The sequence below is a fragment of the Tyto alba genome, unplaced genomic scaffold, assembly GCF_018691265.1.
Source record: "Tyto alba isolate M040663 unplaced genomic scaffold, T.alba_DEE_v4.0 Super-Scaffold_42, whole genome shotgun sequence".
NCBI classification, from domain to species: Eukaryota; Metazoa; Chordata; class Aves; order Strigiformes; family Tytonidae; genus Tyto; species Tyto alba.
In genome coordinates, this window is record NW_024881318.1 from 28923648 (window position 1) to 28943757 (window position 20110).

At 38.3% G+C, this 20110-nt stretch overlaps 1 protein-coding gene across 1 annotated transcript in view; it reads left to right on the forward strand.

The window, feature by feature from the left end:
- Positions 1 to 90: 90 nt before the first annotated feature.
- Positions 91 to 20110, forward strand: part of DMGDH (dimethylglycine dehydrogenase) — a gene marked incomplete at its 5' end in the record, with an annotated part of 44804 nt that continues 24784 nt past the window's right edge. The window contains 7 exons of the mRNA XM_042804777.1: positions 91 to 317; positions 2063 to 2228; positions 9034 to 9132; positions 10415 to 10579; positions 11032 to 11236; positions 17635 to 17883; positions 19130 to 19328. Of these exons, the coding sequence (XP_042660711.1) occupies positions 91 to 317; positions 2063 to 2228; positions 9034 to 9132; positions 10415 to 10579; positions 11032 to 11236; positions 17635 to 17883; positions 19130 to 19328 (1310 nt within the window). The remainder of the gene's footprint in view (positions 318 to 2062; positions 2229 to 9033; positions 9133 to 10414; positions 10580 to 11031; positions 11237 to 17634; positions 17884 to 19129; positions 19329 to 20110) is intronic.

A 20110-nucleotide genomic window follows, 5' to 3' on the forward strand; every position in this document is an offset into this window, starting at 1 on the left:
CCGCTCCCGCCCCCGCCTGGCTCGAGGTCGGGAGGTGCTCCGCTGCTCCCCCCGGGCTGCCCCCCTCAGCCAAGGGGCGGGCCGGCGCCCTCCTCCGTGAGGGCTGGCCTCGGCGGGGGCAGGGACGGGGCGCCGTCGGGAGAGGCGCGGAGCCAGCGCCCTCCATCCCTGGCAGCCGGTGGGCTGTTGTGCGGGTTGAGCACGATGCTGCGGGGAGCCCTGCGGCGGCTGCGGCTTCCCCGCCGCGGCGGCCGGCCCGGCCCCCTCGCCGCGGCTGCCCTGCGGCCCCTCGGCGGCGGCGCGGGCGCCCAGGGGCGGTGAGTGCGGGCCCGCGGGCCGGGCCGAGCCGGGCGGGGAGCGGGGCGGAGATGCGCGGGCAGAGGAGCCGTTAACGGTCGCGGCTATCAGCGCGTGGCCTCCGCGCTGCCTGAAGGCGCGGCCCCCGCGGGTAAAGCTGCCCTCAGGCGGCGGCCGTGAGGGCAAGGCGGGGAGCTGAGGGCAGCGGGCTCCGGCTGCCGGCTGCCGTGCTCCAGCAGCTGCCGGTCGGGGCCGCGAGGGCCTCTCCCCGCTTGCGCCTCGCATCGCTGCGTCGAAGACCAGACCCAACCCCGGGGTGAGTCGTTGGCCTGGGATAGAGAGATCCCCTCCCGGTGGCTTCGATGAGTAAAGAATGAGCTGTTTTAAGTGGCACCAGCAAACGTCTGGGTGAGCTGTGCGGTTCACAGGGAAGGTCCCCCCTGGATTCTTATCAGGCTCCTGGTAAAAGTAAAAGCTTGAGAAGAGCTGAAAGTCAGGTGAGGAAATCTCAAATTCACAGCATAAAAGAAGCATGAGAAAATCTCCCACTCTTGACCCTGATTACCATGTGCCTCAAAATTCAGTAGAGGAGCTGGTGTGTCTCGCATCTGGCTGTTAAACAGTTTACTGTTAACTTGCAAAGATTAATATGTAATCTCAAACATGAGCACATGCGAGTGTGTGGTGCACCAAATACAGAAAACCTGTGGTGTCCGGTGCTTCCGTTTATGTTACTTTTTATTCATTGCCACAGAGTGAATAAGCATGGTGCACATTCCTTCTACATTTGTGTTTGAAATGTCACATTGTTTTATAAGATCTCCTTTCATCATACATACAACTAAGAGTTTTGATTTCTGGGTGGAGGATGGGTGGAAGACTAGTTACACATTAGAAGGCTTTATGCTAGAGAAGTTGCATAAGTAAATGTACAAGGAGAGTGGAGATAAAATTGAGTATTGATTAACTGTCCTGAAGGGAAGGATACCGTGGTTTCAAAGTAGTCTGTACTGCTGCTGTACAAAGAGGTGCTACTTTGTCTCACATCCAAAAAAATGTCTTTTTAAAAATTGGGATAAATTTCCTGCTCTGGCTTGCTGCTTGGCTGTCTGTGAATGGGGCAGTGGAAGGTTCAGGTGGGATGAAGGAGAATGGGGCTGCCTGCGGCAGCAGTTCTGGTTTATGCTGGTTTAAAGTGGTTGTGAAAATGCAGTGTGATGTCGTAGCAGCTGTGAGCCAGTGATAAAAACTTGTTTATATTATTTTGACTTCAGCAAAGTAGAATATGTCAAAAAAGAACATGAAAATATATACTGTTTCACTGTTCATGAACATGTACACTGATGTAGTCTGCTGACAGTGGCTTTAGGAATTTATTAACGAGCCTTACTAAGTGGACATTTTTTAAAGACTTAATGTTGTCCATACTATAGCACTTCCAGAAAGTCAGGTTCTGACACAGTCATTTAGGGGGTACAGTTTTTTATTGAGAAATACGATCTATGGAGAAGGGTATATTGGACAGATAATAAAGATTTAAAGTTGTGAGTAGAAGCAAACTCACTTTGTTTTTTGTATTACTACTGTTTATGTATATGACCCATTAAGAGCATTTACTTCAAAAGAAGAGTGAACAGGTTTTAAATCAGGTGTGTCTAGACTCCCAAGCAGGCCCAAGTTTTATTATGATTGGAGCAGTAAACAAAAGAGATGGACAAAAGTGTAATTGTCTTTTTGTAACTGTCTATTTTTTTTCCCCCCTCAGGAAAGAAACCCCATCTCCTTCCTTGGGGAAAGATAGAGCAGACACAGTGATCATCGGAGGTGGCTGTGTTGGTGTGAGTCTAGCCTATCACTTGGCTAGGGCTGGTTTGAAGGATGTTGTTCTGCTAGAAAAATCTGAGCTCACTGCAGGATCTACTTGGCATGCAGTAAGAAATGTTTTGTTAATCTCTTAGATTAACAGTGGTTTGTATATCTAATGGTGGTGGAAGTTTCATTACCTTTATATTCCCTGGCTTTCCAGAAATTAACTATCTTGGTTATTTCATAGATACAAACTTTAGCACTGAGTTCTTTACAGATTGGCTGCATGAATTTTGAGAATTTGGTTTGGCTATCCATAGCACATGTTTCTCATTTGTAAAAATTGGGACAAATACTGTATTTTGAAATTACTGGAATGTAACTATTAGTATTATTACACATTTTTGGCAGTTGACTGGATTTAGACTTTAAGCTTTATTTTAACTTGGACTTTTTAAATTTAAGGTTTTATTTCTAAGGTAATCTAATTTCTACTGCAGACTTTATAATTGGAAGTGGTTGCACTGTCATGCAAAAACCAGAAATATGAAATTTGGCGTTACTGTATGTGTAATTATTTTTTATGTCCCAGAGAAAAGAGCTATCTTTCCTGCCAGTGTTGACATTACACAAAATCTTGTGAGGAGCAAAGTAGCAACTGTACTCTGTGGGTTTTTTTAAGGTCAAGTGTTTGTTTGTACTCTAAGGAAAAGAACTAAAAAGACATACATGTAATAATGTCAGGGTGGGGACACCTCCTGTAATAATGCTAATCTCATGGACATACTGGTGCACAACATGTATGTATGTAATTATATATTTTCCGTGTCAATATCTGGAGTAGGTAGTGTAATGAAATTAAATAAAGCTTGCCACTCTAACAGATGCTTTTTCCAATCATTTCGAGCTATGCTAACTGAAACTGGGAGAATGTTATCCCTGTGTGTAGCAATACAAAAGAGTAAAAACCCAACAGTTTGCTCTCCCTAGAACTACTCTGTTAATACAACAGAGCATTTATGCAATACTTACATCTGTAGTATCTGAGTGTCTTTCAGGAACAAATTAAGGAGAATGACTCAGATGGATTATATTTGATTTTTATTCCCATACTTCTCCCAGGGGAGGAAGTCTGAAGTTTGAAGTGCTTCATCTTAGTGCCTGTGTTTTGGTATTTGGGGCCTTATGAAGGAATAGTAAAAAGTCAAATTTAAAAAAATCACTGCGTGAAATATATATGAGTAGGTTTATACTTCATGTTACCTGCTTTTCAACAAACAAAGCAAAAGAAAACACATTGTATAATAGAGTTAGGAAAATAAAAATTCAGTAATTACATCTCTTTTAGGCAGTTATACCACAGCTGATGCAGTTCAGTGAACACAGCAACACCATGCATAGTGTCAGAACATGCATCTTGTGTATGGAATCATAACTATGAAATACTTAAAGAAATACTTTAACTTAAGTACATGACTGAGGCACAGACTGAATTCTGTTGACACAAAGCACATACATCCCCTCACTGGATAAGAAACTAAAATCACGAATGGAGGGGTTTGTTTCTAAATGTTTGCTTTGTTTTTGTTGTTATACGCACTATAGTTTATTGCTCATACCTATATAAAAGCAATCTCTCCTTCAGTATTTTTGCCCCCACTTCTTACTGAATGCAGCAGTGGAGCACTGAGTGAGGAAGTGTTTCAAAGGTAAGGAGGGACCTAAAGCGCAGCAGAGACAATGCCTGCACTACTGCTATTGAGAGGGCTGCCTTCTGGCACTTGTTGCGATGGAATTTGATGTGAACAGCACAGCAGGACATATAGTTATGGGACAGGTTAACTATTAGGTAAAGTACATGGTAGACTGTTTCTTCTCATTGAACTCATTAGAGTGCTCTGTCTGAACATGAAAAAGTTAATGGCAAGTCCATTTTAGATTATGAGAAAGATCAAGACTGTGACTCTGAGTTCTTTGCTATACTAGGTACTTTGCATTTATCAGTGATTTTCTCACAGTGACACAGAACTAGATACAGATGAAAATGACACATATAGTTATCACATGAAATGGCATGTAGTGTATTGCATGCATCCACAAATGTTAAAAGTCTGGTTCAGATGTTGTTGTACTATTCCACATTTTCCCTCTTTCACTGTCTAGTGAGTCCTGCCAGAGCTCAGGATCATGTTTCATATAGATCATATTCCTGCTAGTGTTGCTGCCAAAATGTTCTTCCACTTCTCAGGTGTGAGATAAATTTGGCTTTTATTAAAACAGCACAGAAAGTGTGCACGTTTTTATATGACCAGTAATAAGAAGATATAAATAACAGAGCAAATGCTGCCCATTTTTATATTATTATTACATTATTACATGTGTAAATTAGGTTCAAGACTTAGGCTTTAAGAACTCTTTAAATTGTACTATTCTGCAAGTCAGATCATTCGCAATCTCACTAAAGCCCTAGGTACTGAACAAGACATATATAACTCATTCAGCAAATAGATTTTTTGTGTTATTACTTTTTAAAAGATGTTGTCTAAGAAAATGTTTGACATATCATTCTATTATGTGATACTTTTTCTTGCAACATGCAACTGATTTTGCCGCTGACAATAAAGCACAGAACAAGACAAAAACTTGTTACAATTTGGTAAAACTTGCAAGAGCAGACAATATAGGTTATAACAATGTTAATAACATTTTCATCCAGAATGCTAATTTAATAATGGCATTAGTATAAAATCTAAAACAGATTAGAACAAAACTGATACATAAACTTTTCAACATATAAAAATTTCAGCTATAAAAATGCTTTAAAAACTGTGTCAATTTTCATAGCGAAATGCCCCTTCTTAAAATTATTTTCTCAGATCATGTTCACCTACAATAATAACACCTCTGTCTTGCAAAACTAGAGCAAAACTTTGAGGAAATCTTCTTCAAATGCAAGAATACACCCTGAAACTCAGGAAGACAAGTAGATACTTCGTGAGGCTGGCTGGGCCAGATAGAGAGCTCATGACTGAGTTCCAGAGCAAAACCACAGTATACAGGGTGTAGAAGCTGGAAGAGGCTACAGAGGGGAAATTTGCCAGGGCATGTGAAGGGGATGTTAGGAAAGCCAAAGCTCCACTAAAGTGAAGACTGGTAAGGAATGTTAAAGGCAACAAGAAGAGCTTCTACTGCTGCATTAGCAGTAAAAGGCTGAACAAGAATGCAGGACTGAATGCAGTTGCTGAATGAGGTGGGTAATTTAGTCACAGTGTACACTGATAAGGCTGAAGTACTCAATACCTTCTTTGCTCGAGTTTTTGCCGACAAGGTTTCTCAGGCCTCTGTGCTCTGAGCAGGGTTCGAGAAGAGTGACCCTCATCCACTGCTGGTAGGGATTACTGGAAAAACTTGACTCATGCACATACATTGGATGGGCTGCATCCAAAAATGCAGCTGATGGCACTGCAAGGCTGCAGATTTATCACCTTTGAAAGACTCTGGAGATTGGTAGAGGTGCCTAAAAATTGGAGAAGGGCATATGTATTCATTTTTTTAAAAAAGCCAAGGGGGTGAACAGAGGATTTTAAAGCCAGATAGCCATACTTTGGTTCTTGGCAAAATCATGGAGCAAGTCTCAGATCTGGGCCCATAAAGGAGGAAAAAGGTGTCAGGGAACAGTCAGCATAATTTACCAAGTGTAAATCATGTCTGACCAAACCTGATTGCCTTCTGTGTATGGTAAAATGACTGAATTTGTAGACAAGGGGAGAGCTGTTGATGTCACTTACCTAGATTTTAGCAAGAGTTTAGACACTGTCTCCCACAGTGTTTTCAGCTGAAGATTTTGTGGTCTGTATGGCTGGACAACTAGACAGTTAAGAGACTTTTTGAATGGTTGAGCTCAGAGGGTAGTGGTTAGTGGGTCATACTCTACAGAAAGCCTGGAAGTAAGTGGAATATTGTATGGGTCTGTTCTGGGACCCATTCTATTTAATATATTTATCAATGATCTGGAGTAGGTGATGAAGTACATGCTCATCAGGTTTGCAGCTACTACCAAACTGGGAGGACCAGTCAGTGCACTCAAGGGCAAGGCTGGCTGGAAGGATGGAAAGACAGAAACTTTATGAAATATAATAAGGCAAATGCAAAGTTCCGTACTTGTCCAGGGAAGTAGTGCAGCCTCTGTGCTTGGAGATTTTCAAGACCAGGCTGTCAGAAATCCAGAGCAACCTCATCTGATCTCATAGCTGACCCTATTCTGAGTATGAGGTTGGATAGAGACCTTCTGAAGTCCCGTTCAATGTTTGTTTTAGTGTCATTATTTTATGATTCAATATTCTTAATTTTTATATAGTCCAGTCGGGTTATAGTTGTCTCCCAGCTTCTCTCCTGAAATCAGAAACATTTGTTATCTGAAGCCAAAAGGCATCAACTGTGTTTAAAATTCTTTTATTCACTTAAAACTGTCAGAGAGAGAAGCTTTAATTTAATTCCTGCAGTTAAATGCTGTTGAATGTATATGGTTTTATAGCTAACTTGCAAGTGATTTGCAGTTCATTTGGTTCAAAATGACTTTACTAACAGTGACCATTAAAATGGAGTTTCCCTAAATCTAGAAAATATATTAATACCTTTGGAAAAAATAAAAGAAGACCAGAAAATGTTTGCATAAATAAAAGAAGACAGTAAAAATAATACGAGATGACAACATTTGCAGGTACAATTAATTATTCATAGGTTATTGTACATGCCTAAAGAAATTTAAACTTTTCAATGCCTAATTTATTTCTTTAGTCTGTATACACAGAAAAAAAGGCCCTTAGGACTTATTTTTCAATAAAAAATCAAGTTTTAATTACAAATTCTGCAGTGAAACAGCCCTGGGTTTTAGTTGAAGGTAATTAAAATAAATGCATTCACAGCAACTTACAAGCACATGTATCAAATGAAATAAAGAACATGTTTAGTCACATATCTAGTCTCCATCAGTGTCAAGTATGATGATGATCTGACATGATAATAAAAAAAGGACAAGCAATGTTTTCCCAGACTATTAATTTAGCCCAGAGACTTTCTGAATCCAGCATGCCTGCATTGTGCTTAATGTGGCCCTTAGTAGATTTATCTCTCTCCTACAGATTTGTGTGATCACTTTTCAGACTCATATTGTTGAGGTAATGAACAATACCAAGCATACTTAGGGAACTGGAGCCAAATTTATGAATAAAATACAGGCACAACTGAAAAATATAATGCTGGTAAATGATAAATTTTGCACTTTTTCCCATTGGGTTATTTTGGCATTTCAGTCATGTGGTACACTATGATATCTTATATAAACTTGTAAGGTATAAGAAAGATAAAGTCTTCACAAAGAAAGGTAGGAAAAATTTTTAACACTGTGGCTAGCATAAAGACATACCATCAGTAATGCCAGACAGTTATCATAGTCTTGCTCTGAAAATACTGAGATTGACAGAAATGGTATCTCAGTGTAATCTATATGCTAAGAGCAATTTGAAGCTAATTGTTTGTGAAGAAAAAGATCCAGTCTTAAATGTGAAGCTGCATCAAGCAGTATGGATTGGAAGAGGTCATGGTTTAAAAATAGGAGGATGTGTGATCTAATTCGTGAAATATACATTGATACTAATTGTAGAGAACTGTAATGTTTAGTAGATACTTAGCATAATTAAAGTAGTTTGAATTAAAATATATCTTTAAAGACCACTAAATCTTGCTTTTGTTATTCACATGTATAGTTACTCCACTAGCTTTAAACATTAAAAGCTTAAAATATGCAGCACAGAACAGAGTTGACAAGTTAAAATCAAGAGTAGTTGATGCATATGCATACTAGGCAGCTTAGAAGAAAACTATTGAAACTCTACTATATGTGTTACTTTTCACCACTATAGTTCCTGCTGTTTTTTTCTTAGAATAGCAATGAACTCAAAGGTGAACTCTGGCGTCTAGCTCCTTTAATTGAAGCAACCTTAGTCTATGAATAAGTTCTATTTTAGTTAGCAAAATATACACTATATATATAAAAAGTTTTTAAGTCGGTGTAGTTATGTATCTTGAAAACCTAAGGTAATTTTGCGTTTCTGTTGTCTCACTTGGAAGAAGTGTTTTAGTGAGATGTCAAATTCAGGAGACGCAAAGACATGCTTAACTTTGGTAATGCTTTAATGCTGGTGGGGTTTTTTTGAGTGCTAAATGTCTGCATTTATGAATGTAATTTTATTGATGCAGCTGTCTCTATTGTAGGCAGGTGAACAGTTTCCTTAAATATAGAACAGGCTGTAGTAACATCATGATTTTACCTTTGCATGAACCCAAGAGGGCTTGGCAGCTTGACCTGGTAAAATGATGTGCAAAATACAGATAGTAATTTCTTCAGCTACTTCTGAAATGCAGCAGTTGCTCTTTAACTGCCAGATGAGACAACTGTTGAGAATAGAAGAATATTGACTTCCACCACCCTGCTGTTCACACCCCAGGAAAGTAATAACTCTTGTTAAGATCTGGCCTTTGTGGAGGCTTGGTTTCTCTCCTATCTCCATGCGTAAGAAGGAAAAGATCCTACTACAGCACATTTAGAGTTAATCAGTTGTGTGCCTCTTCGGAAAGATTTGAAACAGACAACTGAATAATTTAAAGAAGAAAGGAAACTGTAGGAGAAAACAACTGCAACAGTATCATGGGTTGACAAAAAGACAGGTGGAAAAACATGTGTGTAGAGAACAAGAATGCCATAAGTAAGGAAAGGATTTTATTTTTATTTTTGTAGCAGTTGGCTCTATCCATGTGTTGCTTTTCTTTACAGTATCTTGACAGTTCCTTTTTGAATGATGGTTGGAAGGAGAGAAAGAAAACACTGCATTTCTAATCATATCTCTGTGTTGTTCCTATTTCTTATTTGAGGCTGGTTTAACTACTTATTTCCATCCTGGAATAAACTTAAAGAAAATCCATTCTTACAGCATCAAACTCTACGAAAAGCTGGAAGAAGAGACTGGACAGGTAATGTATTAACTTTAAAAGTATTGATTTAGATTGATACTAACATGATTATTAGACTTACAAAAAAAGTTTGGAGTTGCCAAGTTGTATATGTGTGTGTTCATGACTATCATAAGGCTCCCTTCTTATTGAAATATATTTTTCTGCCTGCATATCTGCTATAGTCTGGTGCTTACACACTAAATATTTTAGGTGGTTTCCTAGATCTCTCTAAAGGTTAGGAAAATGGTTTTCGTAAAACGTATCAGAAGCTTAGCAGACTGAGAGTCTACAACTTTAGCTTGGTATAGGAGTTAAAATAGCATCAAGGATCTGGAATGAGTGGATCGGTTATGATACATTCCTGCTTTAAACATGTCCACTTAAAAATTCATATGATATGATGCTGTCTGTACTTGAGAAGATTGCTGCAATTCTTCCCATCCCTTTCAGAGATGTGTTTTTATATAGTGACTTAAGGAATGAGTATGCAGAAAAACACAGGAGTCATCTTTTTTATCATCGCTCAGCCTTATATATTTCATTTACTAAATTCATACTTGCTTCAGACTGCAGCATGAATTGCATGATTCTCACTGTACTAGTCTACAAACTTGACAATTGTAATAAAATGATTTTTTCTTATTTCTACTGCTCAGCTACATAAGATACTACAGCAGATTATCATTGTGAGTTCCACTAAAAGACTTAGTCAGCCATCTTAATGTCCTGTGAATTAACATAGAAAAGGTGAAGTAACTAGTGTATACCAGAACATAAGCATTCAGTGTCCAGCTATATAAGGATTTCTACTTTATTAAAAAGACCAGAGAAGGTGGGTGGTTATTCATTCTGTCAATGAAGGTGCTTAGTCAGTTAAATTTATTCTGCAGTATCTCAACAGAAAATTATACAGATGATACACTTTAATATAAATTATTATATATTTATTTTGCAGCTGTATCTGATTCTATCTTTGAAAGTGTATGAGTGCATGAATTCAAATATTGATCAAATCTTAATAAAAATAATAGTATCACAACATTCAATAAAAGCTTTTTACAACTGTTTTGTAGATAGCATATATTAACCTAAGAAGTTAATTTGATAAATTTTTAAAAATTTTATTTTTTCAATGAGTTTCCATCTAAGTCCTCTTCCTTCAAGGTCACCTAAGTTATTTGAATCTTTTTTCAATGATGTTAGCAGCAAAATTTCTGTAGACTTCCCATAACATAGGAACATGCATTTATGGAGATAAGTAAAAGTTCTTTTAGTAATTCATTTTTGCTCTTTGTTTTAGGCTGTGGGGTTTCATCAGCCTGGCAGCATCAGAATTGCTTCAACTCCTACTAGGGTGGATGAATTCAAATATCAAATGACTCGTGCTGGTTGGCACCCAACAGAGCAGTACCTAATCACACCTGAGAAAGTACAAGAGCTATTTCCCTTATTAAACATGGATATGGTAAAGAACCCGATTTTATGAAAAACAGCTTCCATTGCAATTAAATATCAGTCTATCAGATATGTATACATGAGTTCTGTTTCGTTTATACAAATTGTTCAAGAAATTATTGGTTTTTAGTTTAAAAACTGATGCATTATAAACTAAAATCACTTACGCATTTTAGTGCATTCTGTATGCCAGTGTGCATATTATTAATTATAATATGTATAATATTATAATATTAAAGCATTGCAAACTTTGATTGCATGGGAGAACTGAGCGATTTTACTTCCTCAGACCATTTTAAGTTGGATAGCAGTAGTCTTGATATTACTATATGTTTTGAAAATTTGTTTTGATTTGATTCCTTAAGGTTTACTGTATTCAAGAAGTAAAGTGTTTTTTAAAAAATTAGTTAATTTTGATAAATTTTAATTTCTTTAATTTTGTGGGATTTTACCTCCACTTAGGTTTTAGCTGGCCTGTATAACCCTGGAGATGGTCATATTGATCCCTATTCTCTCACTATGGCCTTGGCTGCAGGAGCCAGAAAATATGGTGCCCAATTAAATTACCCTGTCCAAGTGACTAATCTGAACTCCCGATCAGATGGGACATGGGATGTTGAAACTCCACTTGGAATAATTCGAGCAAAGAAAGTTGTGAATACTGCAGGTAGGATTTAACATAAGCATTTGTATACTCTTCAGATTTACAGACTAGCTGACATGGAGCACCTGTGCTGAACTGTGTATATTACAAGAATAAGTACTACATGTTTTTGAACACCCACTTGGTTTGTGGTAAAATGTACTTTGCACATACTACTTTACAGTACTGTGAAACTTCAGCTCTTATGTTAATTGTTCTTGACTAGGCATTAAAAATATTTTTTTCTGTTTTGTCTCCAGCATTTACCAGTGAGACTGTCATGTTAGATTTTAGTAGCAGAAGAGACCTTTACAGGTCTATGGTAAGTTGTGTAGAAGAGAGGCTACTGTCTATGCATATCATCCTCTAAAATCTTATGAAAGCTGCTTAGGGGTGGAGATGGGATGTACAAACAAAGAAGAAATGTCTTCACTGTTTTTTCAAAGAGACTGAAGATTTGCAGCAAGCAAGATAACCCAGCCTATTTCAGTATTATCTTTCTCTAAGATTTAACTCAATCCACATATCCTTGAAACAAGATTTTTGTTGCTCTTTGAGTAGTATTTTAAACATGCATTTGGCTTAAGAATACATTTTTTCACGTAATAAAACTTTACTAACTCAAAGGAGCTTGTATTTACATATGCAATTTTTATTCTTTGTTGTGTTGAAGAAGCCAAACTGATACTTCTGCTTCAAAGAGCTTTTGGGCAAGCGTCCTCTGGATTTGTGTTTGTTTTCCTAAACAAGTTGATAGGTCTAAAAACCTGTATTCAAGCTAAGCTTCACTTATGCTGCTTTATACAAGTTATAGAAAAATATATTATTGGTGAAACTCTTGGCACTTCCTATGTGAATTGTGCCTTCTACTTCCTAGTAAAAGACTTTGTTTTCAATTGTTTGAAAACATGCTGAATGTTTACCACTTAGATTAAATTTTTGCAGACTGTCTCAAACTGAATCATATCTGCATTTTTAGGGCACAAGTCTTTCATATATCCCATCTCAGTGTATAATCAGGCTTCGCACAAATCTTTGATGGCTCGAGGACTTTCTTTTTCTTCTTCCTCAGATGGGACAAATGAACTGAGAGCAAGCATATGTTTTTATAATTATTTCCTACACCTGTGCAGTAGAAAATAAAAGAGCATCTGTTTCTGGTGCAAAGCAGATAAGAAGTTGAGTGAGATGGGGACTCTTCTTGTTGGTGGGTAAAATAACCATGGCTCACAATTGGAATTATGAGTGAATTGGATAAAGAGGAATAGACTGGGAGAGTGAAATGCTTGGGAAAGGTGTCTGAAGGCGGTTGGGAGCACTGGCAGCAAGTGTAACACTTGTGTGCTAGAGGACTTGCCAAATAAGGAAGCTCAGCTGGGAGGGTCTGTGGGGATGACACCATGGAGAGGGATAGTGGAAAGGGATCTGTCGTGTTTCATTAAGGGAACTGGAGCTGGAGCTTTTCAGACAAAAAAAAAAACTTTTCAGGCTACCTGAGCTGTCTGAGCATGAAAGACTGGCAATGTATCAAGGGAGAGGTAGATGGGAGTAGATTGAAAGGAAGAGAAGGAAGGTGGGGCAGGATTTGACAAATGAGGGAGACTGACTTGCACACAGAGATGAAATAGCTGAAGAAGGATGTAAGGACTGGAGTGAGAAGGGTAGAGTTTGAGACAGCACAAAAGAAGAGTGGGTATGGGACAAACAGGGATGGGGAAGAGGAAAGATTGGGATAGAGAGAAATTTGGAGGGAATGGGTTAAAAGGGCTGAAATCTGAGTCAATGAGCTTTACTGGGTGGCCTTTCTTTCAGTGTCTCAGATGTAGACAGCCCTGTGTTAGATCATTCCAGGCTTTCATTAAAGACTAACTGGGAGACCCGTTGGAAAGTGTGCTTTCTCATCATATGCCTCTCATACATAGGTGATCATCTGCTATTGCTATAAGCCTAGCTAAAATAGCAAAGAACTGAAAAAGTTCAGCTTGTTCTAAGCATGCTCATGAGTGCTACGTATTGACATTTTGGAGAGAAAGAGGACTAAAAGAGTTCAGTATCCTTTTTAGAAAGCAACCAACCACACAAACAGGGAAACCAAATTAAAAGAATTTTACTTAGACTGCAAAGTCAAGCACTTAGAAGATGAGAGGCATCAATATTTGATTGCTTTTGGACTGTCAGTTCATGGCGTTTACGCATGAATTATGGGACAGCATTCAGTCACAAAATCACAAGCTTTCTTATTAATACAATACTTATGTCATTTGTAACACAGTATGGATATAGTGGTCTGGAAATGATCCAAGATTACGGAATGGAGAGGCAGCTTTTCTGGCAATCAGACTTCTTACTTAGGCCACAAACTTCTAGACACTCATTATTCCTAACTATTGGCTCTGCATCGTGTGGATAAAGTAACACAGATGTAGTAATTTCTTTATATTTTTGTTGTGTAGTTATCTTCTTTTGGCTTATGTATCAAACTGACAATAGGCAGAGTTTTCTAGTAAATGCTTTTCAAACTTTATATGCAAAAATTAGAATGCACCCTTGTGAAATGTTCATAAGTATTTTTTATTTATCTAATAAGGTATTAAACCAACAATATATTTAGTTAATTTTCTTGTGTAGTTAACTGTTCAGCTAAAATGAACATTTGAAGCTCATATATCATGCTTAATATTTTGGCTAAGGATGTGAAATCAATACTGTATAACACATATCTCTTATAAATGTTCTTTCAGCTAACATTCATTCTTCTTTTCAGCCTTGCCTCATTCCAATACAAACCATGACTGGTATAATTCAGTGCTCATATTTTAGGCTCGTGTTGCAATACGAGCAGAGAAAAATATATCAGAAGGCTCTCTACATTCTCTCTCCCCCCTCATCCCCCAACTGACATCTGCTGTGGAACTGGAACAAACTAGTTTCAACCAATCTTTAGTTGTTCCCTATGTGAGATTTCCATTTTGGAAGAAAGCAGATGCCTAATAAATAATCCCTGACATGAACTAATGGATACTGAGCCTGCTGAAGTGATTTGCAGCCTATTTATAATGGAATGTTTGATTAAAGTCTTCAAAAATAGTGAATTTGGTTTATATATACAGTATATGTGTTTGTGTGTATATAAACTCACATTTTCAGACAATGTATATACAACCATTTTTATGTATCTGGTGATGGAAGATTTTCTTTTTGAAAAACAAGAGATAGTCAGATTACATAGTTCAGCAGATATGCTAAGTAATACCACCACTAAATATTTCAGCATCAGATGTTTGCAATCTCTACAATTTAATCTTCACAAATGTCCTAGAGATATAATTTATGCCTTCGTTTATCTCTACTATGTGTGGTAGGACTTGACATCTGCTTCCAGTTAGAATTTTGTTACAGAGAACATATTCTTCCTTTTGCCATTTTTGTGTTTGTAATAGCTTTTGCACATGCTTCAAAAACTTTAAACACAGAATCTGTAATATTTTTCATTTAGTAAATGTCAGCTGTTGTTATTCTAAACAATTAAATAAGCACTTACCATGTGTGATTTTTTTAGAAGTACAATATTTAAGATTTGATTTTGAGCAAAGCTAAACTATTTGCCTTTAATTCAAAAGCAGTTGAAAATCAGCTGTGTTTGTAATGTACTTCTGCAAACTTAACGGCTAAGAAATCTAATATTATTTTGAAAGAAACAAAGTTAAGTTTCAAAGACCAAAAATTAAGTATACCATTTTTATTTTCTTTGAGGAGCCTGAATATGCTTACTCTCTATATTTTCTCACTGACTCTGTTTTCATGAGTGAGCAAAATAGTGAATTTATTAGAAGCATATTCCTCGAGCATTATTTCTTTTCCAAATACCTCTTTAAGTCTAAGCAATTTTGGCAGGAAAACAGTGCATGATACTAGAGATGGAATTTTCTGCTTCTTCATCTTTCCTTCTGTGTGGATCATTACCTGACCTTACCTTAAAGTAGTTTTCTTTGTAGGTGACATGGAAATGGCCAAATCTAAAGAAGTTACCTAAAGATTGTTAGCCTCCACTTAAATCCACATTTGTATTTGTCACATGTAATGGAGGAAACCCTTGTGGATGTGCTAGAAATTCAACTTTACTAGAATTTTTTGGTTGTTTTTTGTATAGGGGAGCATAAATCAGGTTTCAGCGGCCTTAAAGGAAGTTTTGGATCACTCACTGTATGACACACTGCATGATCTTCCCTGAGCCAATTTGACTGGCTTAACAAGTGTTCTGTGAGAGTCAAGTGATGAGGATGCCATTAAGAAGCAAGAGCCTTACATGTGATAAATGCAGAACAATAGATACTAGGTTTTACTATTTGCTGGGAGGGGGCTTTTAATTGACAGACCTCTTTATCAATGATTCCTGGATTTCCTGCTCCCTTGCTTTAGCTGACTGTCAGCAATTGTCAAGTGAATCACCACCAAAAATGTTTTCCTCAGAAACTTTTCATTTTTAGAAACCATGGACATTAGACCCTGCAGCTGGTTTATAATATTAAATAAGAGACTGGGAGACCTCCTGGCGTGGGGAAGTGGCACAAGGCCAGCACAGCCCAACTCAGCTTTCCTAATTGCCCTGGCTTTAGGCCATGCCAGAGGTGGGGGGTGCATTCCCAAGTTAAGGTCAGCAAGCAACAGGGGCCAGCTGCTTCCCCCAGGACGGGGAGCCAAGCGTGGTAACAAGGCTGGCAAGGCAGGGGCCAAGCCAGCAAGGGCTCCTCGCAGGACACAAGGGAGGGAGCAGGGCAGGCCCAGGAGCAGCAGCTGGGGTCAGCCCACTGTCCACATCTCCAGGCAAGCTTGTGGGATGAGGCACAGGCAGATCCCTGGTGATGTAGCCAGGCTGAGACCAATCCCAGAAGTAGATCCACATGTCAGAAACAGGTCTTGTGGAAGGGGTCAGATACTGCCCAGTGATGATCAACAGGCAGGACTATTGAGACAAGACTGGACTGAGGGCAAGCTGGGAAGCTTCATGGATCAGGGTCTGGATCAATGAGGTCCATGGCCAGGCACAGGTATGGCTGTGACAGAGCTGTAAACAGGCACACCTACAATCAATCCAGCTCAGACAGGTTCTGAAGGCCCTGAGCTGTCCTGAGCTGGGGTTTCTGGGCCCATGGTCAGTGGTGTGAGTGGAAGTCGCCGGTGAGGCTGTTCAGGATCATTACTGCCTGTTAGTGCCCTTGGGGCTGTGAGAGCTAAATTCTGACCAGATCTTGGAGGGTATGGAATTGAAGAGAGAGGTAGGAGTGTTTTGATAGGAGAAGCATGTAGTAAAAAGGAAGAAAATTTGTATGTTAAGCTGGGCAACATGGGTGTAAATCCTAGGAGATGGAACGATTGTGTTAAGTAGCAAATCTTGCTGGAGGTACTTTTTCAGTAACAATTTGGAGTCGGTTACACAGGAACCAGGCTGATCTGCCTTCTTTTCCTGGGTGCCATACAGGACACAGCCTTTTATTTGGAAGATCCTGCTTCCTCTCCCTCCTCTTTCATTTTGTCTTCTCCCCCAACCATGAGACTCAATAGAGCCCAAAGTAGTAAGTTTGGTAGTTAAGTGGCTTCCACACCTTGACTTTGACACAGGTACCTCACTAAGTGAATATGTCTTACCAGCTTAAACTTAACAGAGAAGAATTAGGTTTTCTTTAACTTATGCCCAGTAGTATACATGAAGGACCTTGAGCAGGCTTCAGGGACAGGGAAATTGTTGCTTGCATTTTCTGGTCACAGTCTGTATCGGAACTTCCAATTGGACAATTATGGGAGAGCACACTGACTACTCATCAATATAAATATCACAATTAATTCCTATGTGAGAGACATAATTAATGAGTCACATGATACACATGAAAGAGAGGAAAAACTTAAATTCTTACGGTTAGCTGACTGAAAGTATTGCCTTACTCTTTTGGGGTGTTAGGACTTGACTACTGTCTTGGGAAAGCATACTAGTTCATTTGGTTGATAGAGGTTAGGTTAACACCTACGGTGTGAGCTAATTTATTCTGATTTTTAAGTGTTTCTGACTTTTCTAGGACTGCATTGCAGCCTAACTTTACTGAAATAGACCATGGGGTTTGTGAGACTGTTAATTAATTTCTATTCTGAACATTTAGCTGTCTAATTTATATTTTACTGATTATATATTTTTAATATCTGTATACTAGAATAATATATGGTAGTATAATTAGGAACAAGGACATAGATTTATAGAGTGAAAATTATGCTGGATAATATGAAAGATAATTTGAAAGTTAGAAGTATGGAAAAACATTCCTTTGTCACATTCCATGAAGCATAGTCCTTCCTGCAAATGTTTTACTATTATTTTCCATTCACTGAAATTAGTGTTTGACTATTTCTAGTTTGGTTTTTGTCTTCTCTAGGCTTCTGGGCCCGTGACATAGGCAAGATGATTGGCCTGCAGCACCCTCTCATACCTGTTCATCATCAGTATGTTGTGACATCAACTATCCCTGAAGTGAAAGCTCTAAAAACAGAATTGCCTGTGATTCGTGACTTAGAAGGATCGTATTATCTAAGGCAAGAAAGGGATGGTCTTTTATTTGGTCCATATGAAAGCGAGGAGAAGATGAAGCTGCAGGACTCATGGGTAACACATGGAGTCCCACCAGGTAATTAAGCACATGAAATCTTTAAACTTGATAAGCACTAGCACACATTTTAATGTGTATAAATCCTAGCTTGTCATGCTGCCTTACGTGATGGAAAATAGAAAATATCTGCAATGCATGATTGTAATGCAGAAGCTTTTTTTCAAAGAATAGTTGTAACTCTGATGATAAGCGTGAATAGCAATAAAAATGTAACATAGAAAAAGCCTATTTAAAATAGGCACAAAACTCACATCTACAACATAGTCTTCCCCTACTCTCTGAACTGGTGCTCATGTGTTGTGATTAAATCCAATCAACAAATCTGTGTTATGTAGCATTTTGCAATTGAATAGGGATTTTTCTAAGTTACAGTTCTCTCCAGCATACTGTCAGGGACTCTGGATTTTTGCTGTTCCCCCAGAGGTAATGTGGCTGTCAAATAGGAACACAGGTATAGCAAAGGAGTGTCTTAGACAAAATGTTATGCTTGGATATAAGTGCAAGAGAGCTGTAGATTTGTATAGAAATTTTGTACAAAGAATCCTAGTTATGTCATACAGCTGCTTATTAAAAAGAAAATAAAAATACTGTGTTATATTTAGGCTCCAGCTTTCCATTCACTTCTAGACAGAAAGTTATATTAAGTCAGCCATGTTGCTGTTTTATAAAAACACAGTGTGTTTCCAAAGAAAGAGCGATCAGCATTTTTGGGCTTTGGATTGCACTGTCATAGCTTCCTGAATTTATTGTGTCCAGTAAGTCTCAAGTCCCTCTACAGAGTGGTGTTCAATAATGCTGAAAGCCCAGACTGACAGGTGAAATATATCCAGGAATTCACTGAACACCATGCAAATCGTAAGCTGACACAGGCAATCTCTTTTTTCCCATCCCCAAATTGTTGGCATATTGAGAAAAATAAGTGATTCTTATTAACACAGAAGGAAGTTTCTGTGTTTCCCCACTTCCTTTCTACTTCACTGTTGAATTTTTGTGACCTTAGGGTTAAACAAATATGTATAAAGGACAGTATAATTGCAGTGACAATAAACTTGAGGACAGTAAAATTGCAGTGACAATAAACTTGATCCTGCAGGTAACTAGGGTTTTATGCACACCATTTGGCTCATGTAGGATGGCAAAGGCTTGAACGTACTCACTGATTAATTCCATGTAAGTTTTATATATGCAGATTGCATACCTGTATTTAAAATGTAAGTATTTTCAGTGTAATTAAGTATATAATAAGAGTCAAATATTTGTGCAGGTTTTGGAAAAGAACTTTTTGAGTCTGATTTAGACAGAATAATGGAACATATTGAGGCTGCTATGGAAATGGTCCCTGTTCTGAAAAAAGCAGACATCATAAACACAGTTGCAGGTCCTATCACCTATTCTCCAGACATTCTCCCTATGGTGGGACCACATCAGGGTGTCAGAAATTACTGGGTAGCTATTGGTTTCGGGTAAGTAAATTCTTCGTGACAACTTTTGTCTATCATAGTGTTAAAATGGCAGTCAGCTCAAGTCTTCCACATTTTTATGGACTTGGGGTTGTTTTGCATATATTTTATGTAAAATGTAATTTGAAATAGTCTTAATTACCACTACCTACATAATAGAAGCTCATCTGTCTCTCTTGTTTCTTCGTAACTCTATTTTTTCAATTTGTTTCTGCTGTTTATTCTGAGGGCCAATATCTTTGACACTTCATGAAGCAATAAGAAATGGGTAGTACTTGCTATTGTCTGTGCAGCAAGTTAAAGGCATAAAAGTGATGGGTTTTACAATATACTTTCCAGTTCATTTTATGTATTGCTTTGAATTATGTTGTGTTCAACAGTTGTTTGACACATACAGAAACTTGTCACTGAAGTTGGGCAAGAATAAGTGGTATGAGGAGAACTTCTTGTATGAAGTATTAACTGTTGGGTGAAGAGTTGAAGGCATATTAAACAGAAGGCATTGCTGGCATATTGGGTGACTGCTCTAGGAGTACAAGCACAGTAATGGTTCTGAAGGTTGAGCTGAAAAATTATGTTGCTGGGTGTTAGAGGAAAGCAAATGAAGAGGGCAGGGTGACAAGAGGAATGAGTGTTTTTCTGGTGTTATTCTGCTGCCCATTATGATATTTTCTTTGAATGTGATTTACATTTTGTATACTCTGCACTGAAGTCAGCGGTAAAACTCTTACTAAGTTCTCTTTAATTGTCTTAGTTTGACCATTGATTCAAGAAGGATAGAAGGA